At 39.3% G+C, this 24,241-nt stretch overlaps 2 protein-coding genes across 5 annotated transcripts in view; both read left to right on the forward strand.

Annotated features, from left to right (window-relative positions):
- Positions 1 to 1,949: 1,949 nt before the first annotated feature.
- On the forward strand, positions 1,950 to 7,276 carry LOC100737633 (tripartite motif-containing protein 43-like). Its single transcript, XM_021063940.2, has 6 exons — positions 1,950 to 2,354; positions 3,364 to 3,459; positions 4,021 to 4,251; positions 4,700 to 4,722; positions 5,556 to 5,653; positions 6,735 to 7,276. The coding sequence occupies exons 1-6, from the start codon at positions 1,950 to 1,952 to the stop codon at positions 7,226 to 7,228; spliced, it is 1,347 nt and encodes a 448-aa protein (XP_020919599.2). The 3' UTR covers positions 7,229 to 7,276.
- A 3,744-nt stretch (positions 7,277 to 11,020) lies between these two features.
- NAALAD2 (N-acetylated alpha-linked acidic dipeptidase 2) overlaps positions 11,021 to 24,241 on the forward strand; it is a 115,435-nt gene continuing 102,214 nt past the window's right edge. For all 4 annotated transcript variants that reach the window (XR_014816718.1, XM_084978334.1, XM_084978331.1 and 1 more), the window contains exon 1: positions 11,021 to 11,171. The gene's annotated coding sequence lies outside the window, so the exon portion shown is untranslated. The remainder of the gene's footprint in view (positions 11,172 to 24,241) is intronic.

The raw sequence follows: 24,241 nt of genomic DNA on the forward strand, positions 1-24,241 counted from the left end.
TAAGTCCCATTTGTTTCTTTTTATTTTTATTGTCATTGCTCTAAGAAGTGGATCTGAGATGTTGCTGTCATCTATGTCGTAGAGTGTTTGGCCTATATTTTCCTCTAAGAGGTTTATAGTGTCTGGTCTTATATCTAGGTCTTTAATCCATTTTGAGTTTCTTTTTGGGACACAATGAACTTCTTTGCAGAACAGATATTGACTCACAGACTTTGAAAAACTTATGGTTTCCAAAACGAGTCAAGTTGCGGGGTCGGAGGATGCACTGAGGTTTGGGATAGAAATGCTGTAAAATTTGGTTGTGATGATTTTTGTATACCTATAAATGTAATAAAATTCATTAAGTAATCAAAAAAAAACTTCATGGACTACACTGTGTGACATCAAGGTGTGACATTTTACCAGAGATTGGATTGTGGTGATTGGGTTAAGCAAGTGTCAAAAGGTTTTACTTCAGTCCTCGACTTGATGTGTTTAACTCTGCAAAAATCCAATCATGGGCACCTATACCTTTTCAGAGTTTGATAACACAATCACTTGGAGGAAGTGGGAGTGGTCTTTCGAGTGTATATAAACCCTCCAGGAGCTCAGTCCCCTTTTCTCCAGAGCCCAGAGCCCCAGTGTTTGGAGTTGGCTGGGCTGTGGAGACTTTGGAAAGTTTCTGCTGCCAGGAGTTGAGCCCAAGAAAGCCTTGAACTGAATTTCACAGAATTACTTCTGAACAAGAGGGAAACATTTTATCAACCCACCCAAAGGTGAGCACTGATCAAGGTACAACTGATTTCTGCAATGTTAACCTAAAAGTGAAATTTTAATGGTAATATGGGACAATAAAGTTAAGTAGCTTTTCTTCTCTCAAAAAATTTAAATTTTAAATGTATCTGTGCACCATCACGTCATTGCTATTCATTTGTCAAAAGGTATTTTTTTTAAGGCTGCTTTTTAAATTGATGGATTACGCAGTTCATTATCTGGCTACTTTGGAACAAAAATAAATTTTCAGCCTTCGAAATAATGTAGCCATTCCCATTCTAGTTCTCATAGACAAGGGAAAATAATAGTAATCCTATCAATAAACAAAATATTTAGTCACAATGCAAGATACTGAAAGTATGTCTTATTTAATTTAAATAAGTGTTTAACATGACAGATGGTAACAAAGTGAGGAAATTATTCACAGGTAATCTTTGGGCTAATCTGATTTTTTCCAAAGGGTCTTCACATCCATCTTGATGATTCTGCCCTGAATATATTATTAGTTTGTGAAGTGAATTTTCTATTTCCTTGATTTCCTCTTCCATTGATTGACTGTCAGTCTTAGAGTCGGTTAACTTATCACGTGGATGGCATTGTCAAAAACCCAGCTCCTTCACTTCTCTGCTACCCTCCAGTTGTATGCTTTGGACTCTAGAAGAGGGCGCTTTGTAGGCAAACAGTGACAGCCCCACTCATCCTCATAAAACACTGTCCACATTAACATAAAAGAGTGGACTCTGCTCATAATTCTATTACTGATGGAAGAAGATTTTGAAAAAAAAATCTGCCTAAGAATAATCTTTTCAAACATGATTGGCCAAATAAAATCAAATGGCCACATAACTGATCAATGCAATGGCAGAGTGATCGGGTGGGGGGGGGTGTTTAGGTGAACTGTGACCCACACTCTTGGCAGCAGGGGAATTGGGATGGTACTAGAGAGCTGGAACCCTGATGGAGACGCTGTGTTGGTCACATCAATATGCCCTCTGAATATCATGAGGATTCTAGCACTCAGCCTCCTCTCTCTGTTGTATGCAATACTTTGCCTGTCCTGCCCTATACATGAGCTTACCAGTATGAGTGGAGGCAAATAAGTCTCGTGCCTCTTGATATTTTTACTGGGTTTGAAAAGACACTTCTTCAGGACGCATGGCAACATCATGTTCTCTTTCTTTTCTTCCTTCAGAATCATGGGTTCCAAAAGCTTCCAGAATGAATTCACCTGTTCTCTCTGTGATAAATATTTCATAGACCCAGTCACTCTAGGCTGTGGGCACAGCTTCTGTATGCCTTGTCTCTGTCTCAGCTGGGAGGAGGAAGCCCAACACCCTCCTCGCTGCCCTGTGTGCAAAGAAAAATCCCATCAAATGAACTTGAAAACCAACATCGTTTTGATGACACGAGTATTCCTAGCCAGGCGAACGGGACCCTATGACTTGCCAAGCCCTGAAGAACAGACCTGTGAGACACACATGAAACCCAAGAACTTCTACTGTGAGGTCACCAAGGATGTGCTTTGTTTACCCTGCTCTAAGACAAAGGAGCATGTGGCTCACCTTCACTGCTCCATTGAGTGGACAGCTGAAGAATACCGGGTAAGCAATGGCTGAGGGGAACGTTTGAATCTGGGGGACTCTTTATGTGGGAAAGAGTGCAAAAGGAAGTGAAGATAATTAGTCTTCATTCGTGTAGAATATAAATCATTATATATTCACCTGGACTATATGCCAAGACCTAGAAAAGTATTGCATACAAAATGGTCTCAGTCTTTTGCTTTTCTTTTACTTTTTCGAGCTGCTCCCACGCAGCATATTTAAATTCCCAGGCTAGGGGGGAATTGGAGCTTCAGCTGTAGCTCTATGCCACAGCCACAGCCATACCAGATCTGAGCCACATCCAGAACCTACACCACAGCTCACGGCAATGCCAAATCCTTAACCCACTGGGCTGGGCCAGGGATTGAATCTGTGTCCTCATAGATACCAGTTGGATTCCTTACCTCTCAGCCACTGTGGGAACTCCTGTTTTCAATCTGTTTTCAATCTTAAGTACTTAGGTTTTTACATTTTAAAATCTTACAAGTTGAGTTGATGGTGATGATGAAATTGATCATGTTTGGAATTGTGGTGAGTCAGTGTAAGACCAATATGGACCGAACTGTTCATTTTAGTGACTTGTTGCTCCTTGGTAAGGAAATGTACTGGTATCTCCGAGGTCTCAGGTGACATCCCTGGCCATGCTCAGCAGGTAAAGTATCTGGTTTTGCTCTGAGCTGTTGTGCGGGTGGCAGATGGGGCTTGGATCCCAAGTTGCTTTTGCTCTGGGGTAGGCCAGCAGCTGCAGCTCCAATTGGACCCCTAGCCTGGGAACTTCAATATGCAACACATGCAGCCCTAAAAAGCAAAAAAAAAAAAAAAAAAAAAAAAAAAAAAAAAAAAAAATTTAAAGTCCTGCGTATTAGACAATTGGGCTTAACAGTAAAGTAAGTTGGCCCCTTGCCTTCTCTAATGATCATTGATGAGATATTCCCAGACCTTCATCTGTTGGTGTATGCAATTTTCAGTAACAGCTTCTCTGATACACACATTGTTGGTTCTTTTGCAGCAAAAACTTCTGAAGCAAATGAGGTGTCTGTGGGTAAAGACACAGCAAAATGAAAGAAATCTCCGCAGAGAAACCAGCAAAATCAGGAATTGGGAGGTAAGCAGGAAACTGGTTTCATTCAGCACTAGCTTGGGACATGTAGGGATTATTCAAGAAAATTGTGAATTAAAAATCACATTTAGAGTCTGCTCTGAGTGGCTCCAAGAGCAAAGGCTTTTGTCTAATCATGTACAATGAAGTACTTCCCTTTGTTAGGATTTCTTTCTAAAATCAAAACACCAAGGTAAAAGATTTAATAATAATATATTTGATAATATTTCCTAAAAGCATAGGGTCAGTCTAGATTTTATCTGAAATAAGACAAACTAAATATATTGAATAGCTAGAATTCTTTTTATACCCTAGATCACAGTGATTAAATCACCTGTACCTATTAAGAAAATGTAGATATTTGAGGCAAAGTGGTTGTAATCAAGTGTTTGACATCAGGTGCAATCAAATAAAACATGAGTTGAATTTTAAAAATAGGAGGAGTCCCCAAATTTCTGCTCAAAAGGAATGTACCAAACTTCTAAGTACCAGAATACAAATAGTAGATAACTGCATTGGATGATATATACCTGATTATATGACTTAATTTATTCATTGTCAATCTAGGATTATGTGACTCTGTGGAAGAAGACGGTCGTTTCTGACTATTGGAAGGTATGTCGCCTCCTTGACCAGGAGGAGAAACGTTATTTGCAGAGACTAGACGAGGAGAGCAAAGAGATTTTTCAACAACTCCAAGAAAGTCAATACAACATGGACCTCATGGGGAATCTCTTAAGAGGATTATATGAGGAACTCAAGGATTTGTGCCATAAACCAGACATGCAGATGATCCAGGTAAGGACTGAGGAATGGTGCTGCCTGATTAATATGCATCATCTCTCTGCTTCCACCATGTGTTGGGAATGATGCTCTTTGATGTTGGGATATGCGTTTACATGTCTGGGGAATGCTAATGACCAAGGACCCTTTTGTAAAATACAAGGATAACTAGGGATTGTGGAAAGTAGGCAAAAGCAATCTTGGAGAATAATTCCTCTTAAATTCTCCTAATATACATTCACTTGCTGAACCACAGAAGCTCCTTTGAGGATATATGTGCCAGTAGCTGGACCTAAGAATAGTGAGAAATTTGGAAATCTCTACAACACACCTCCCCTTACTGCTTCCATGTTATAATGGGCTGAAATTTGGATGCACTCACCCTTGATAATAAGAGACTAAGACTCCGCTGTGAATTGTGTGAAGTGTGCTAAAACTCGATCTCTTCTGTTTCTCTTCACAGCGTTTTGAAATCATGTTGAAAAGGTAAGTTGGCCTTTCTTTTCAAGTTCTGGGAATTGCCCCTGTGATGAGTCAGTTGATGCTGAAATGGGAGTATAAGCCTATCATGACACCATAACCGCTTTCATAATATATGTATGCTGTCATTTCTCTAAAGGTAGGAAGAGCTCCCTTGGTTGTTTTCCCGAAATTGGAGCTGGGCAGGGATTCTATGCAGAGGTCACGACTATCCTCCCTGCTTTTCGTTTTTAGAAATGGGAAAAGTCAGGGAGAATATGCCCAAGGTCAGGACAAGATTATGCGCAAGAAATAGGGATTTCAGAGAAACCTCCTGTGGAATCAGGGAGAAAGTGGACACAAGGCGGATCATCAGGGTGTGAGGTTTCTGTGTGTAGCACAGGGAACTTGGAAAGGCAAACTGTGGTGCAGTTGGAGCAAGTCAGTCCTCGGGAAGAGGATCCCTGCCAAGCTAAGCTCCTCAACCTCTGGCTGTGGTTATGGACACCGAGCACTTGAGTGGTGATGGATGGGCATTAAAAGTCACAGTGCCTTTCTTCAAATGTCCCCAATTTCAAGCCATTTTTCAAAGCTCTGTGATGGGCTGAGAGGAACCAGATGCAGTCTCGATTAATCTGAATTGGATGCTAGGATTGCGGTGCTAGGACATAGGATAGCCTTCTGAAAATTTTCCTAAAATAAATGGCCATTTGCTGCATTCCCTAGTTTGGGGAGTTACATTCATGACCCTGAATGCTAATTATGAGGATTTAAATGAATTATCTCCAGAGGGATGTGCTGTAATCTTTGTGATGAACTCTTTGTGCTCCTAAAGTGTAACTCCATTTTCTTCCTGGCAGGAGTGAGAAGTTGCAGCTGCACGTGCCCCAGCCTGTGGTCCCACAGCTCAGTTCCTGCCCCATCACTGGACTGATGGGCTGGCTGGAACAATTCCAAGGTAACAGGCAGCCCTCTGGGAGAGCTGTACACTCCCCTCGGCTAGTGTCTTGTGGGTTCTCTTTCCCCCAGTTGTTCCATCTGTGGAATCTTTGCTAGGAACTTTTGTGAGCAAATGTATCTTTATAGAAGAAGAATGCATAATGAAAAGAACTGACTGGTATCTGGAAAAAAGCCATTTATGCTAAGTTGTTGTAAGGGTTTCTGGAGGGTAAGTGATAGGAAAGGTGTTTGATAGTCTGCAATCTCGTATGAGTCTCATATGAGTCTCATGTGAGATACAGTGTTGACTGCTCATATGAAACAGATACGTCTGCTGGTACCTTAAGTACATTCCAAGTTGTGGGTCCGTGAAGTTGTCACTGGTTGTGAGATGCTTAGAGAGTTTTAAACTGGTCTACAAAATATATTCCCTGGAATACATCCAAGAATATATTTTATTCATATCCTATACAAATACCTTATACCCGCAATATTATTACAAACATAATGTGAAAATTTATACACAGTTTATACACAACTTTGGCAAAGTAAGCTGACAACTTATTTCATCGTATTTATACCTTTTCTTTATAGAATATGATGGCAGAAAATTCTCACAAAGAAACCATGTCAAGAAATATGAATTTTTCTTTCATTTTATTTTAGTTTTGAATATGTTAAAAATATTATGTCAGGAAAATTAATCACTCTTTAGGAGTTACAATAATTATTCTGTTAATTATTGTGCATTTTCTGAGGAGATAGTTTCTGACTGTTTTATTTCTGACTGTCAATAGTTTATAAACTGCCATTTTCAAATGTTCCAAGGAAAATAATGCCCCAAATTTAGTAATATGCCTCTTCATATATATATATATATTTTTTTTTAAATTAAGATTTCTTCTATTTTGTCTGGTTAAAATATAATCATGAAGACAGACTAATAGACCTTGGACAACAAAAGACTTCTAGAGCTCTCTTGCTGGCCTGCCTCTTATTTCTAGTAATAAGCTGGGAAACCCAAACACTAGATAAAGCTCATGTCCATTAGGAATTTTCAACACTCCCTTGTTAATAAGACTTTTCCCTTCGTCCTGCAGTATATTTCGCCTCAGATAAGGAAACGGTCACTCGTCACGTCCCTGTGTTTGAAGATCTGCAGCGCTGGCTGTCTGGTCCGGATCGTCCTGGTGTGGACAACACGCCAACAAGACTTAAATATTTCCTCGCCTGGGGAGCTGAGTCGTTCACTTCCGGTCAACATTACTGGGAGGTGAACGTGGCCGGCTGTTGCAATTGGGCCATTGGACTTTGCAATGATTCCTGGGCAAAGAAGAATGACATGGCACTTGAGTCAGAGGGCATTTTCCTCCTCTTTTGTATCCAAGAGAATCAGCAGTGCAGTCTCTTTACCTCCTCCCCACTAACCCCTCAATATGTCCAAAGGCCTCTGGGCCAGGTGGGGGTGTTCCTGGATCATGAAGCTGGTCTCGTGAGCTTTATCGATGTGGCCACCAGTTCCCTCATTTGTAGTTTCCTCTCCTGCTCCTTCTCCTCTTCTCTCAAAGCTTTTCTTTGCTCTGGACACCCATGATCAGGGACAAGTTGGAAATGTGACCACGGGTGTCGGAGGGAATGTCCATAGCTGAGATTGTTCATTTAGTGCCTGCTTGACTTTCTGTAACGTCACCTTCCTTTATGAAATGTATTGATTGAGTTTTGTTAAAGGCTTGATGTGTTAAGTGTATAAGCTTCTTCAGTTTTCTTCAAATAAAAATAATCTCTCTTGGCATACTGTGCATTCTTCATTTATTTTATTTTTGGCCAACTTGGGTCATATGGCACATTCTTTATTTTATGTCTTATATTTTTTCCTGAGTTTGAGGGTAACTGAAAGTAAAAGAACACCTGGATATGTTTACCTAGTTTAATGAGTTAAGGCAGGATCACAGGATTCTTCTCATTGGTAGACTTGAAATACTCTTTTCCCTTCTATGCATCAACTAAATTACATTCCTTCCTGGCTCAGTCTTAAAATTTCTTCTTTATGGTACAGTTTTTAAATTTTTTGGAGTAAATTAGGGATTCTTAATGTATGGACTCAGCATATTTTATACTTTGTAAAACTCACATTCTATTACAGACCTTCATATCCAGTTTACCCTTCAGAAGATGGGTTTATGTCTGCAGTATGTACAGACAAATTCTAAACAGAAAGCACAAAACTACCTATATGAAATAGATCTAGTTGAGTAAATGAGTAGAGGTACAAGGTCATAAATTTAAAAATCCGGAGTTCCTGTAGTGGCTCAGCGTTTAGCGAAGCTGACTAGCATCCATGAGGATACAGGTTCAATCCCTGGCCTTGCTCAGCGGGTTAAGCTGGTTAAGGATCTGGCAGTGCTGTGAGCTGTAGTGTAGATCTCAGCTCTGATTTGACCTGTAGCCTGGGAACCTCCATATGCCACGGCCCTAAAAAGACAGAAAGACCAAAATAAAATAAAATAAATTTAAAAAGCCTATACCACTGTTAAGCATTTTAAAGGTAACCAAAAATCACATTAAAAATTACAGATTATTAACAAAAATGTAATTTAGGCTATGTTTCAAATTCATAGTTTCAGCAGATTGTCTATTATAGACACAATAATTATACGTACACATATCTTTACAAAATGACATTAATAGAAAAAATTGCATATTTTGGATATTTTAAAACATAGGTAGCTGTCTTCTAGCAATTTATGCATTGAATCCTTCACTAAATAGAAATCTCTGTAACACACAAGCGAGAGAAAAAGCCAATCTAACTTTTTTTTTTTTGTCTTTCTGCCATTTCTTGGGCCGCTCCTGTGGCATATGGAGTTTCCAGGCTAGGGGTCTAATTGGAGCTGTAGCCGCCAGCCTATGCCAGAGTCACAGCAACACGGGATCTGAGCCACGTCTGCAACCAACACCACAGCTCATGGCAACCCCAGATCCTTAACCCACTGAGCAAGGCCAGGGATCGAACCTGCAACCTCATGGTTCCTAGTCAGATTCGTTAACCACTGAGCCACGGCATGAACTCCCAAGCCAAATTAACTTCTGATGAAAGAACAAGGAAATCATATTCGCTATGGTGATCATTGAGATACATATTTGTTTCCCACTGATATTTTGTTTTCTTTTAATAAATATTGAGAGGTAGAATTCCTGGATCATACGGTAGTTATGGATCATATAGATCATATGATAGAATGTACCACTGTATTGAAGTTTTTGGGGTTTTTTGTCTTTTTTTGGGGGGCTGAACTCACGGTATATGGAGTTTCCCGGGCCATGAGTCGAACCTGAGCTGGAGCTACCAAGCCTACGCCAGAGCCACAGCAATGCGGGATCCGAGCCGCGTCTGTGACCTACACCATGGCTCACGGCAACGCCAGATCCTTAACCCACTGAGCAAGGCCAGGGATCCAACCCACAACCTCATGGTTCCTAGTTGGATTTGTTTTTACTGTGCCATGATGGGAACTCCATTTTGAAGCTTTTAAGATTTGTTTAACTTGGAGTTCCCATCCTGGTGCAGTGGGGAAATGAATCTGACTAGGAACCATGAGGTTGCATGTTCAATATCTGGCCTCACTTAGTGGGTTAACCATGGGGCATTGCCATCAGCTGTGGTGTAGGTTGCAGACGTGGCTCGGATCCTGCGTTGCTGTGGCTGTGGCTGGCAGATGTAAGCTCCAATTTAACCCCTAGCCTGGGAACCTCCATATGCCACAGGTGCGGCCCTAAAAAGCAAATATATATATATACCTGCAATGGAACAAGAAGACTTATGTTTGTATTTGGTAAGTTTAGTTGCTCATGACCTCATGATGGCTTCTTGACATGCCAGCTCCACACGGCTAGACTATGAGGTGGGAAGTGAGGACAGCAGCTAGTTTGTAGCATCTCACACCTCCTTTTATCATTCAATCTGACGCTAAACGAATGCAAGTGCTACCAACGAAGGGATTTTGCAGATGTACGTCTTTTACCCTGATTTTAAGCTAGAGAGTTTACACTTATTTATCCTCAGAGCTGCTGCCTGATGGGTAGTCTTCCAATTAAATGCACATCCGCAAGCCCAATCTAATCCTCTCTGGGAACTCTGCGTGAGCTCTATCATCAAGCTCTTCCTCTGAGATCCAGTCACCAGGGTCTCCCCAAGACGAAAGTGCATGCTTGTGTCTGGTGCTCTGTTTTTTGTGACTGCAGCAATTTGTAACATACAGAAAAGCAGAGAAATAAAATCACCTTCATGTCAGCGTTACAAAAAACACTTTATGACTTGGTTGGAACAAGATATATTATTGTAGTATTATTGTAATAATCAACATATATCACCATACTTCACTTAGAAAGGAGGGCACTAGGGAAATTGGTTCAGAATTAAAAAATAATGACCTTGGGATTGCTTTTATCAACAGTGGGTCCCCATGAGAGAGAGGTTGCACTTTCACAATTCAAAATCATTTTTAAAACTTTCTTGATAAACACTTAGGATCAACCACTCTGGATACATATGGGATGTGTGTCTTGAAAGACTTACAAAACATGGTCATGATTCCTGCTCTTTCCAAAAGCTGCATTCTCAGAGTTGGTTGCTTGGTGGGAAATAAACAGGAAAGGTAGGTGGGAAATGTGTGTTATTCCTTCAAGAAGATTTTTTTTGTCCTAATTGTCCCATTATGGTCATTATTGTTTCTGTTTTATTCTAAAGCCACCTGTAAATGACTTTGATCCAAAGGGGTCTCTGAGCTGGGTCTCTACTGTCCCTGCTGCTCCTGGTGGGGGAGCACCAGGCAGAGAATCTCCTGTCTTGCTGTTGGGGGGCTTGGAGGCTTGGGGGCTTGGTCTGCAGCAGGAGGTGAGGGCAGGAGAAATCTCCATTCTGGAGGGATGGCCACAGGAGTTCTTATATTAAAGGCTTACTTCAAAATTCAAAAGTCAGTCAATCAATACAATAAAGCACTTTCTCCAGGATAGCACTTATTAAACAAACCTCAGGGAACAAATTTCCAAGTTTTCCAAGAGATTTACTAAATTCTCTAAGTGATGAAATAATCTTCTCAACTTCTTTGGTAAGTTAAAAATAAAGGCCCTTGATAGCCACAATGGCAGATATCAAGGTGCTTTTGTCGGTGGGTTAGGGGTATAATCAGTTTCTCTGGATGAAATGATGTTTTCAGTAATGTGTTTGTGAAGATTATCCAAAGTGTTAAGTCAATCTTGTCCTAGGTTTAAGGGATCTAATCATCCGAGTGAACGCCCACTGGAGGACAGGTGAAATGCACTCACTTGAGCAAATGGGCGTGGTCTTCAGAAACCCAATATAAGGAGCCTCAAGGAGCCAAACCGCATTCTTCTCCAGACCTTTGAGAGCCGGTATCTGGGGCTCGCCTGGCTCTGCAGACTTCGAAAGCTCCCACTACCTCACCTGGAAGACTTGATCCCTGAGCAGACTTTGCCTTCCTACTTCTCCAGCTAAGATCGTTTCTACAGCTCCTTGGGTGAGTACAAAATCCACCACAGAGCAGCTCCGGAGACTCTCCTGGGAAAAATTCCAGCAAAGTAAGGATCTTCCAATGAAATAACCTTGTTTATCAATTTAGTGAAGCGATTCTAGTCCTGTTTTGTTACCTTTTCTTGGCACGCGTGTTGGAATTAACACGTGCTTAATTTTAGCTCTCTGATTTTATTCATCCCTTTGATATTCCTATCCATTACAAGGACTCAAAGCAGTTGCCTGATAAATTGTATTTTATGTTTTATGCGGAGCTTAAAAAATAATTTTTAGGAGTTTCTGTTGTGGCTCATAGGGTTAAGAATCAGCTAGTAGCAGGTTTGATCCCTGGCCTCACTCAGTGGGTCAGCATTGCTGTGTCAACTTTAAAAGTGAATGAAGCAGGCTGCAAACACAGGAGAGATAATAGTCTACACCACAGAACTAGGTAATACATGCAATCACTGGGGAAAATATTGTATTAAAGTGAGGTAAACTTCTCCTCAAAATTGTGAGTTTTCTGGGAGTTCCTGTTGTGGCGCAGCAGAAACAAATCCGACTGGGAACCATGAGGTTGCAGGTTCGATCCGTGGCTTTGCTTAGTGGGTTAAGGATCCAGTGTTGCTGTGTCTGTGGCGTAGGTCGGTGGCTACAGCTCCTATTTGACCCCCAGCCTGGGAACCTCCATATGCCGTGGGTGCGACCCTGAAAAGACAAAAAGACAAAAAAAAAAAAATTGTGAGTTTTCCGAATCAAATGAAATTGATTCAGAAAAGAAATTGGGAAATGATTAGATAGGCCAAAAAGCGACACTGGTGTACATACAGAACTTGAGAAAGATGAGGCACTTCAGTACTTAACGAGTGTGGACACAAGGACTAAATTTTTTTTAGCAAAAAAAAAAAAAAAAGCATGGTTTATTTTTTGGACCACAAAGAATGGGATGGTAGGGCAGGGAAATTGTATGTTCCCATGTTACTATCATACAATAGAGCACTGGTTTTTTATTTAATTGTTTTCGTCTCATACTGATTGGTATATCCACAGCTGTATTTCCACCACTAAGTATACTTCCTGAATATGTTATGAGAGGTATTTTAATACTGGTTAATTAAATTTACTATCTAGACCATGTTATAAAACTTACTATATCCAGGTAGCAAGAGCCTCTTCTATTATCTATTATTTGAAATAAAGAGAATTACGTCCTTGGTGCTAATTTTACAAAATTAATGTTGGGGAGGGAAGCAAGTGGTATCATTTGCAAAAGAGTTTCCCAAATACTTTTAAAATTTCAGCTATTTAGAGTTAACTTAAATACAGATATTTCCTCATAGTCCTAAGACAAAGAAAGCGTATTGTTATCCTTACCAAAATACCAAAAGTGTCTACAGTTTTGGTATTACTGAAATACCAAAAGTGCCTATAAGAATATAGAGTCAAGAAAATATAAATATTTTAATATCATCCTTAACTTTGCACCACTTGCCCTCTTGTTCAATATAAACTCAAAATAAGCTTTAATATTTATTTCAAAAAGCGAAAATATATGTAAGTCTATAGTATAATAAAGCTTTCAAAAGATTTCTCTCTAAAAAGTTACTTTAAAATTTTTTATTTTCTGTTTTCAAAATGTCTGTGAATCATCCGTTGTAATACTGTTTTGTCCTTTACTAATCTATCTTCTCTGTTTATTCTGTGTTTAATGACGGGCAAATTGTAAAGAAATGGTAACTATCTAAGGTTACCTATTAAAAACCGACTAGAACTTGGAAGACTTAGACATTCATTCAGAGCTCACATTTACAGCTGTGCAGTGGAAGGAAGATCACCTTCACTGCACTGGGGGAAATGGGGTTGGAGCATTATTCAACGTAGAATGTTAAGGAAAAAACGACATGCAAAAACAAATCCAAAGCAATTCAGAAAATGGTAAAAAGTACATACATATTGATGGTTAGCTTGAATGTAAAAAGGATTAAATGCTCCAATGAAAAGACATAAACTGGATGAATAAACACAAAAACAACATCTGTATATTTGCTGCCTGCAAGAGACCTACCTCAGATCTAGAGGCATACAGGCTGAAAGTGACAGGATGGAAAAAGACATTCCATGAAAATAGAAATCAGAAGAAAGTGGAGTAGCAGTATTTATGTCAGATAAAATAGACTTTAAAGACTGTTACAACAGACAAAAAAGGATATTACATAATGATCAAGGGGTCAATCCAAGAACATATAACAGTTGTAAACATATATGCACCCAACGTAGGAGCAGCACAATATACAAGGCAAATGTCAACAGATATAAAAGGAGAAATTTATAGTAACACAGTAATAGTGGGGGACATCAATGTACAAATCATCTAAACAGAAAATTAGTAAGGATACACAAGCTATAAACAATATATTAGACCAGATAGACATAGCTGATATTTATAGAACATTCTACTCAAAAGCAGCAGAATACATATTCTTCTTAATTTCACATGGAACATTCTTCAGGACAGATTCCGTCTTGGGACATAAATCTGATCTCAGTAAATTTAAGAAAATTTAAATCACGTCAAGCATCTTTTCTGACCACAACACTATGAGACTAGAAATCAACCACAAGAAAAAAAACCCTGCAGAATAAACCCACAAACACATGAAGGCTAAAGAACATACTACTAAAAAACCAAGGGCTCACTAAAGAAATCAAAGAGGAAATCAAAATATACTTAGAAGAAATGACAGTGAAGATACAACAGTCCAAAACCTATAGCAGACAGCAAAAGGAGTTCTAAGAGGGAAGTTTATAGCAAAACAATCTCACCTCAGGAAACAAGAAAAATCACAAACAACCTACATTTATACCTAAAGCATCTAGAGGAGGAACAAACAAAACCCAAAGTTAGTAGAAAGAAAGAAGTCGTACAGATCAGAGCAGAAATAGAGATGAAGAAAAAAATAGAAAGGGTCAATGAAATTAAAAACTTATTTTTTGAAGCTCCCATTGTGGCTCAGCAGAAATAAATTTGATTAGTATCCATGAAGACCCAGGTTCAGTCCCTGGCCTCATTTAGCGGGTTAAGGATCCAATGTTGCCATGAACTGTGGTGTAGGTTGCAGATGCAGCTCGGATCCAATTGGCAGCTACAGCTCCATTTCGATCCCTAACCTGGGAACCTCCATGTGCCACAGATGCGGCCCTAAAAGACAAAAAACATTATTTAAAGAAAAATTTTTTTGGAGCTTATTATTTTTTATTTTATTTTATTTTTTATTACTCAAATGAATTTATCACATCTGTAGTTGTATAATGATCATAACAATCCAATTTCACAGGATTTCAATCCAACAACACCAGAGCATCCTCCCACCCCCCCAAACTCTCTCCTCCGGAGACCATAAATTTTTCAATGTTTGTGAGTCAGCATCTGTTCTGCAAAGAAGTTCAATCTGTCCTTTTTTCAGATTCCACATGTCAGTGAAAGCATTTGGTGTTGGTGTCTCATTGTATGGCTGACTTCACTTAGCATGATAATTTCTAGGTCCATCCATGTTGCTAAGAATGCTGGTATTTCATTCCATTTAATGGCTGAGTAATATTCCATTGTGTATACGTACAACATCTTCTTGAGCCACTCCTCTGTCGATGGACATTTGGGTTGTTTCCATGTCTTGGCTGTTGCAAACAGTGCTGCAATGAACATCGGAATACATGTGTCTCTGTGAGTTATGGTTTTCTCTGAATAGATGCCCAGGAGTGGGATTGCTGGATCAAATGGTAGTTCTATGTTTAGTTGTCTGAGGCATCTCCATACTGTTTTGCACAGTGGTTGCACCAGTGTACAATCCCACCAACAGTGTACTAGGGTTCCTTTTTCTCCACACCCTCTCCAGCACTTCTTGTTTGTAGACTTTTGGATGATGGCCATTCTGGCTGGGGTAAGGTGGTACCTCAGAGTGGTTTTGATGTGCCTTTCTCTAAGAATGAGTGCTGTTGAACATCTTTTCATGTGTGTTTTGGCCATCTGCATGTCTTCTTTGGAGAACTGTCTGTTTAGATCTTCTGCCCATTTTTGGATGGGGCTGTTTGTTTTTTGGGTATGGAACTGCAGAAGGTGTTTATAAATGTTGGAGATTAACCCCTTGTCTGTCGATTCACTTGCAAAGACTTTCTCCCATTCTGTGGGTTGTCTTTTTGTTTAGGGTTTCCTTTGCTGTGCAGAAACTTTGAAGTTTGAGTAGGTCCCATTTGTTTATTTTTGTTTTTATTGTCATTACTCTAAGAGGTGGATCTGAGAAGATGTTGCTGTCATTTATGTCAGTGATTGGCCTATGTTTTGCCCTAAGAATTTTATAGTGTCTGGTCTTATATCTAGGTCTTTAATCCATTTGGAGTGTATTTTTTGTGTATGGTGTTAGGGAGTGTTCTCATTTCATTCTTTTCCATGTGGCTGTCCAGTTTTCCCAGCACCACTTCTTGAACAAGCTGTCCTTTCTCCATTGTATATTCTTGCCTCCTTTGTCATAGATGAGTTGGCTGTAGGTGTGTGGGTTGAATTCTGGGCTTTCTATCCTGTTCCACTGATCTATATTTCTGTCTTTGCACCAGTACCATATAGTTTTGATGATTTTTGCTTTGTAGTAGAGTCTGAAGTCCAAGAGCCTGATTCCTCCAGCTCTATTTTTCTTTTTCAGGATGTCTTTGGCTATTCTGGGTCTTTTGTGCTTCCAAACAAACTTTAAAATATTTTGTTCGAGTTCTGTGAAGAATGTCCTTGGTAATTTGATAGGGATTGCATTGAATCTGTACATTGCCTTGGGTAGTATAGTCATTTTGATAATATTAACTCTTCCAATCCATGAGCATGGTATATCTTTCCATCTATTTGTGTCATCTTTGATTGCTTTCATCAGTGTCTTATAGTTTTCAGAGTACAGGTCTTTTGTCTCTTTAGTAGGTTTGCTCCTATGTATTTTATTCTTTTGGGTGCGATGGTCAATGGGATTGCTTCCCTAATTTCTCTTTCTGATCTTTCATTGTTAGTGTATAGAAATGCCATCAATTTCTGTGTATTAATTTTTATCCTGCGACTTTGCCAAATTCGTGGATGAGCTCTAAGTGTTTTCTGGTAGAGTCTTTAGGATTCTCTAGGTATGGTATCATGTCATCTGCAAAGAGTGATAGTTTTACTTCTTCCTTCCCAATTTGGATTCCTTTTATTTCTTTTACTTCCCTGATTGCTGTGGCTAGGACTTCCAAAACTGTTGAAGAGTAGTGGCGAGAGTGGACATCCTTGTCTTATTCCTGATCTCAGCGGGAATTCTTTAAGCTTTTTACCATTGAGAATGATGTTCACTGTGGGTTTGTCTTATATGGCCTTTATTATGTGGAGGTAGGTTACGCTATGCCCACTTTCTGAAGGGTTTTTTATCAGAGATGGGTGTTGGATTTTGTCAAAGGCTTTTTCCACATCTATTGAGAGGATCATATGGTTTTTGTTCTTCAGTTTGTTAATGTGGTGTATCACACTGATGGATTTGCGGATATTGAAGAACCCTTGCATCCCTGGGATAAATCCCACTTGATCATGATGTACAATCATTTTAATGTATTGTTGGACGTGGTGTGCTAGTATTTTATTGAGGATTTTTGCATCAATGTTCATCATTGATATTGGCCTGTAGTTTTCTTTTTTTGTGGAGTATTTGTCTGCTTTTGGTATAGGGTGATGGTGGCCTCACAGAATGAGTTTGGGAGCACCCCTTCCTCTGAAATTTTTTGAAATAGTTTCAGAAGGAGAGGTGTTAGCTCTTCTCGAAATGTTTGATAGAATTTGCCTGTGAAGCCATCTGGTCCTGGACTTTTGTTTGTTGGAAGTTTTTTCATCACAGTTTCAATTTCAGTTTTTGTGATGGGTCTTTTCTATTTCATCTTGGTTTAGTCTTGGAAGATCGTACTTTTCTAAGAATTTGTCCATTCTAGGTTTTCCATTTTATTGGCATATAGGTGCATATAGTAGTCTCTTATGATCCTTTGTATTTCTGTGATGTCCGTTGTTAACTTCTCCTTTTTCATTTCTAATTTTATTGATTTGAGTCCTCTCTCATTTTTTCTTGATAAGTCTGGCTAGGGATTTATCAATTTTGTTGATCTTTTCGAAGAACCAGCTTTCATTTCATTGATCTTTTCTATGGTTTTCTTTGTTTCTATTTCTTTGATTTCTGCTCTGATCTTTATGATTTCTTTCCTTCTACTAACTTTAGGTCTTGTCTGTTCTTCTCTCTCGAGCTGCTTTAGCTATAAAGTTAGCTTGTTTATTTGAGCTTTTTCTTGTTTCCTGAGGTGGGCTTGTATTGCTATAAACTTCCCTCTTAGAATGGCTTTTGGTGCATCCCATAGGTTTTGGAGTGTCATATCTTTGTTGTCATTCGCTTCTAAGTATTTTTTAATTTCCTGTTTGATTTCTTCAGTGATCCATTGGTTGTTTAGTAACATGTTATTTACTCTCCACGTGTTTGTGTTTTTTGTAGTTTTTTCTTGTTGTTGATTTCCATCGTATAGCATTGTGGTCAGAGAAGATGCTTGAGATAACCTCAATTTTCTTAAAGTTACTGAGGTGTGATTTGTAGCCCAGGATGTGATCAGTCTTAGAGAATGTTCCATGTGCACTTGAGAAGAATGTGTATTCTGTTGCTTTTGGATGGAATGTCCTATAAATATCTATTAAGTCCATCTGGTTTAATGCTTCATTCGGGGCCTGTGTTTCCTTATTGGTTTTCTGTCTGGTTGATCTGTCCATTGCTGTAAGTGGGATGTTAAAGTCCCCCACTGTTATTGTGTTATTGTTGAGTTGACCTTTTAAGGTTGTAAGCAGTTGCCTTATATATTGTGGTGAAGCTATGTTGGGTGTGTAGATATTTAAAATTGTTATATTTTCTTCTTGGATTGATCCTTTGATCATTATGTAATGACCTTCTTTGTTCCTTAATATATTCTTCATTTTAAAGTCTATTTTTTTCTGATATGAGTATTGCTACTCCAGCTTTCTTTTGATCCCCGTTTGCATGAAATATTTTCTTCCATCCTCTCACTTTCAATTTGTATGTGTCCCTAGAATTGGTGTGTGTCTGTTGAAGACAGCATATATATGGGTCTTGATTTGTATTTATTCAGCCAGTCTGTGTCTTTTGGTTGGGGTGTTAAGCCCATTAACATTTAAGGTAATTATTGATACATATGTTCTTATTGCCATTTTATTAATTGCTTTGGATTTGTTTTTGTTGCTCTTTTTCCTTCCCTTCACTTGTTCTTTCCTCTTGTGGTTTGATGACTATCTTTAGTGTTATATTTGAGTTGATTTTTCTTATTTGTTTGCGTATCAATTGTAGATTTTTTGTTTGCAGTTATTCTGAAGTTTTGATGTGAGTCTACATAGAAAGGAGATTGTTTTAAGTTGTTGGTCTCTTAATTGCAAGTGCATCTCCATTGTCCTGCATTTGTACCCTCCTCTTCTCATGATTTCTGATTTTGGTGGCATAATTGTGCATGGATGATTTCATGTCTTTACTGTGTATATACCTTTACTGCTGAGCCTTGTCATTTGTGATATTTTTGTTTTTGGTTGCAGCCTTTTCTTTTCTGCCTAGAGAAGTTACTTTAGTATTTGTTGTAAAGCTGGTTTAATGTTGCCAAATTCTCTTAGCTTTTGCTTATCTGTGAAGTTTTTGATTTCTCCTTCAAATCTGAATGAGAGCCTTGCTGGGTAAAATAATCTTGGTTGTAGGTTTTTTCCCTTCATCGCAGAGTTTCAGCTGAAAAATCTGCTGATAACTTTATCAGGGTTCCCTTGTATGTTATTTGTTTCTTTTCCCTAGCTGCTTTCAAGATTTTCTCTTTGTCTTTAATTTTGGTCAGTTTGATTAATATGTGTCTCAGAGTGTTCCTCCTTGGGTTTATTTTATATGGTACTCGTTGTGCTTCCTGGATTTGAGTGAGTGGTTCATTTCCCATGTTGGGGAAGTTTTTGGCTATTATATCTTTGAATATTTTTTCTGTCCCCTTCTCTCTCTCTTCTCCTTCTGGTACCCCTATAACACAGATGTTGGTGCATTTAACATTGTCCCGGAGTTCTCTGAGACTTCATTTGTTTTCAATTTTTCTCTTTTCTGTTCTGCATCCATGATTTCCACTAATCTTTCCTCCTCCTCACTTATTTGTTCTTGTGCCTCCTGCATTCTACTGTTGGCTGTTTCTAATGAATTTTTTATTTCAGTTATTGTATTTTGCATCTCTTCTTGTTTAAGTTTTATATCTTGTATCTCTTTGCTCAGTGTTTCCTGTAAATTATCCATCTTTGCCTCCAGTTAATTTCCAATGTCTTGCATTATCTTCAGCATCGACAGTCTAAAGTCTTTTTCCTGGAGGCTGAGAATCTCCTGATCACTTATCTGTTTTTCTGAGATTTTTTCTTCTCCCTGATCTGAGTTATAGTTCTCTGTCTTTTCATTATTATAGGTTTTTGGTGTGGTGACCTTTTTACAGATAACAGAGTTGTAGCCTCTCTTACTTCTGGTATCTGCCCCCCTTGTGGCTGAAGTTGGTACAGGGACTTGCCGCCGGCTTCCTGAAGGGAGGGACTGATGCCTGCCCCTTTGTAGGTGTAGGTGGAGATGATTCCTATCCCTCTGGTCTGAGGCTTTGTCTCTGGGTGAGATTAGAGGTGGCTGTGGGCCTGGGGGGTCTTTAGGCAGCCTGTTTACTAATGGGTGGGGCTGTGATCCCACCTGGACTGTTGTTTTCCCTGGAGCTTCTCAGTGCTTATGCGTGGGGCCAGATTTTCCCAAAACGGCCACATCCAGAGAAATGTATGCTGATAAAGATTCCCAAGAGCTCTGCTTCCAATGCTCTTCCCCCACAACAAGCCACAGTCACCCCCTGTTTTCCCAGGATGTCCTCCAAGAACTGCAGTCAGGTTTGACCCAGATTCCTATGGAGACTTTGCTTTGCCCTGGGACCCAGTGCACATGAAAGTCTGTGTGCGCCTTTTAAGAATGGCGTCTCCATTTTCCCTAGTCCTGTGGAACTCCTGTACACAAGCCCCACTGGCCCTCAATGCCAGATGCTCCAGGGGCTCTTTCTCCCAGTGCCAGATCCCCACACATGAGAGTTTGATGTGGGGCTCAGAACTCTCACTCCTGTAGGTGAGTCTCTGTGAACCAGTTGTTTCCAGTCTGTGGGGCTTCCCACCCAGGAGGTATAGGGTTTGTTTATATTGTGAAATCACCCCTCCTACCTCTTGCTGTGGCCTCCTCTTTGTCTTCTGGAGTAGGATATCTTTTTTAAGGCTTCCGGTCCATTTGGGTGAAGGTTGCTCAGGCTTTAGTTGTGAATTTTGTTGTTTTTAGGAGAGAAGTTGGGTTCCAGTCCTTCTCTTCCACCATCTTAATCCCCCACAGTGAAGCTTATTAAATGCAACAAGTTCATGGACAAAGAAATCATGCAGAATCCCATAAGCATTCTATGGGAGTGCTTGAAAAGGGTGAAACTGTAGGACATCTTGAAAAAGTGCAGGCTTGTTCAAATCATTTTCTGTGGAGGCTGGGGGTTCCATGTAGCCCCTCACGGAGCACCACACATATACCCCATACCCCACTTTATCCAAAAAAGTTTACTCCCTCATGCAGCAGCTCTGAGCAGCTCCAGGGCCTTGTAGCATGCCGGGCATTTTTTTTAGGGAAACTTCTCCCTGGTCCGTAGGGCTGAGCTGGCCGGGCAGGAAAAGTGCTCAGCGCCAGGAGGCTGCGACCATCCAGGAACTTTGCTGGGATGTCAAAAACGGGTTTTTTGAAAAGATAAACAAAATTGATAAACCTTTGGCCAGACTCATCAAGGAAAAAAAAGAGAGTGCGCAAATCAATAAAATTAGAAATGAAAAAGTGGAAATTATGATTGACACCACAGAAATACAAAGGCTCATAGGAGATGACTACAGGCAACTACATGCTGATAAATGGAAACCAAGAAGAAATGAACAAATTCTTAGAAAGGTACAACATTCCAAGACTGAACCAGGAAGAAATTGAAAATATTAATAGACTGACCACAAGTACTGAAGTTGAAACTGTGATTTTTAAAACTTCCAACAACAAAAGCCCAGGACCAGATGGCTTCACAGGAAATTTCTATCATACATTTAGAGAAGAATTAACACCTACTCTTCTGAAACTCTTCCAAAATATTGCAGAAAAAGAAACACTTCCAAGCTCACTCTATGAGTCCAAGATCACCTCAATACCAAAACCAGACAAAGACACTACAAAAAAGAAAATTACCAGCCCATATTATTGATGAACATAGAGGTAAAAATCCTCAACAAAATATAAGTAAATTGAATCCAACAAATATTTAAAGAATCATACACCATTTTCAAGTGGGATTTATCCCAGGGATGCAAGGATTCTACAATATCTGTAAATCAATCAGTGTGATAGGTTACATTACAAATTGAAGGATAAAAACCATACGTTCATCTCAATATATGCAGAAAAAGCTTCAAAAATGTAGCACCAAATTCTCCAGAGAATGGGCAGAGAGGTAATCTACCTCAACATAAGAAAAGCCATATGTAAGAAACCCACTAACATCATTCTCAATGGTGAAAAGCTGAAAGCATTTCCACTAAGATCAGGAATAAAGCAACATGGATGGAACTAGAGACTCTCATACTAAGTGAAGTAAGTCAGAAAGAGAAAAGCAAATACCATATGATATCACATACCTGAAATCTAATATATGGCACAAACGAACCTTTCCACAGAAAAGAAACTCATGGACATGGAGAACAGACTTATGGTTGCCAAGGGGGAGGGAGAGGGAGTGAGATGGACTGGGAATTTGTGGTTAATAGATGCAAACTATTGCCTTTGGAATGGATAAGCAACGAGATCCTGATGTACAGCACTGGGAACTTTATCTGTTCACTTATGATGGAGCATGATAATGTGAGAAAAGAATGTGTACATGTATGTGTAACTGGGTCACCTTGCTGTACAGTAGAAAAAAGACAGAATACTGTAAACATAAAAATCATTATAAAGAAAAGATCAGGAATAAGACAAGGATATCCAGTTTCACCACTGTTACTGAACAGTTTTGGAAGTCCTATCCATGGCAATCAGAGAAGAAAAAGAAATAAAAGAATCTAAATCAGAAAAAAAAACAAATTAAACTATCACTCTTTTTTTTTTTTTTTTTTTTTTGTCTTTTTGCCATTTCTTGGGCTGCTCTTGCAGCATATGGAGGTTCCCATGCTAGGGGTCGAATTGGAGCTGTAGCCACTGGCCTATGCCAGAGCCACAGCAATGCGGGATCCAAGCGCGTCTGCAACCTACACCACAGCTTACGGCAATGCCGGATCCCTAACCCCCTGAGCGAGGCCAGGGATCGAACCCGCAACCTCATCGTTCCTATTCGGATTTGTTCACCACTGAGCCACGACAGGAACTCCCTAAACTATCACTTTTTGCAGAAGACATCATACTCTACATAGGGAAATCCTAAAGATGCTGCCAGAAAACTATTAGAGCTCCTCAAAGGACTTGATAAAGTTGTAGGATAAAAAATTAATACGCAGAAATATATTGCATTTCTTTCTTTTTCTTTCTTTTTTCCTTTTTTTTTTTTTTTGTCTTTTTAGGGCCACACCCATGGTATATGGAAGTTCCCAGGCTAGGGCTTTAATTGGAGCTGCAGCTGCTGGCCTACACCACAGCGACAGCAATGCTAGACCTGAGCCAACGCATTAAACTACACCACAGCTCACAGCAATGCCAGATTCTTAATCTAATGAGCAAGGCCAGGGATTGAACCTATGTCTTCATGGATACTAGTCAGCTTCATTACCACTGTGCCACAACAGGAGCTCTTCTGTTGCATTTCTATAAACTAACAATGAAAGATCAGAAAGAGATATTAACAAAACAATCCCATTTACCATTGCATCAAAAGGAATAAAATACATAGGAATAAACCCATATAAAGAGGCCAAATACCTGTCCTCTGAAAACTCTAAGGGGCTGATGAAAGGACCAAAGATGACACAAACAGACGGAAAATATATATCATGCTCTTGGATTGGAAGAACCATTATTGTCAAAATGACTATACTGCCCACTGCAATCTACAGGTTCAATTCAATCTCTGTCAAGTACTAATGCCATTCTTCACAGGACTAGAACAAAATACTTTAAAATTTTTAGGGAAACACAAAGACTCCAGATAGCCAAAGCAATCTTGAAAAAGAAAATTGGAACTGGAGGAATCAGGTTTCCTGACTTCAGACTGTACTACAAACTACAGTCATCAAAATAGCATGGTTCTGGCACACACACAAAGAAATATAGGCCAGTGGAAAAGGAGAGAAAGCCCAGAAATAAACCCATGCATCTATGGTCAATTAATCTGGGACAAAGCAGGTAATACCATACAGTGGAGGAAACACAGTCTCTGCAATAAGTGTTGCTGGGAAAACTGGAGAGCTACTTGTAAAAGAATGAAGTCAGAACATTCTCTACCACCATATACAAACAAAAACTGAAAATGGATTAAAGACCTAAACATAAGGCCATATACTTTAAAACTCCTAGAGAAAACATGGGCAAACACTCGTTGACATAAGTTGCAGCTCTGTCTTTTATGATTCACCTCCTAGAGTAATGAAAATAAAAAAAATAAATAAATGAGACCTAATTAAACTTAATGGCTTTTGCACAGCAAAGGTAACCCCAAACAAAACAAAAGACAACACACAGAATGGGAGAAAATCTTTGCATACAAAGCAACCAACAAGGGATTAATCTCCAAAATACACAAACATCTCATGCAGTCTGTTATTCAAAAAAAGAAAAAAAGAAAAAATAGGCATAGGATCTAAACAGACATTTCTCCAAAAATACTGACACACAGCCAAAAAACACATGAAAAGATGTTCAACATCCCTAATAGAAAAATGAGAATCAAAACCGCAATGAGGTATCACCTCACACCAGTCAGAATAGTTATCATGAAAAATTCTACAAACAG

The sequence above is a fragment of the Sus scrofa genome, chromosome 9, assembly GCF_054392235.1.
Source record: "Sus scrofa isolate SSC_HxYL_T2T_F1_AM1 chromosome 9, Sscrofa_HxYL_maternal_Yorkshire_Landrace_v2.0, whole genome shotgun sequence".
Classification (NCBI taxonomy): domain Eukaryota; kingdom Metazoa; phylum Chordata; class Mammalia; order Artiodactyla; family Suidae; genus Sus; species Sus scrofa.

What these genes read in the sequence shown, in the direction of transcription:
- LOC100737633 (XM_021063940.2), top strand. Translation starts at nt 1,950, where the DNA reads ATGGGTTCCAAAAGCTTCCAGAATGAATTCACCTGTTCTCTCTGTGAT. An exon ending in GGACAGCTGAAGAATACCGG is followed by an intron (nt 2,355 to 3,363) that starts GTAAGCAATGGC and finishes GTTCTTTTGCAG; the next exon opens with CAAAAACTTCTGAAGCAAAT. An exon ending in CTGGCTGGAACAATTCCAAG is followed by an intron (nt 5,654 to 6,734) that starts GTAACAGGCAGC and finishes TTCGTCCTGCAG; the next exon opens with TATATTTCGCCTCAGATAAG.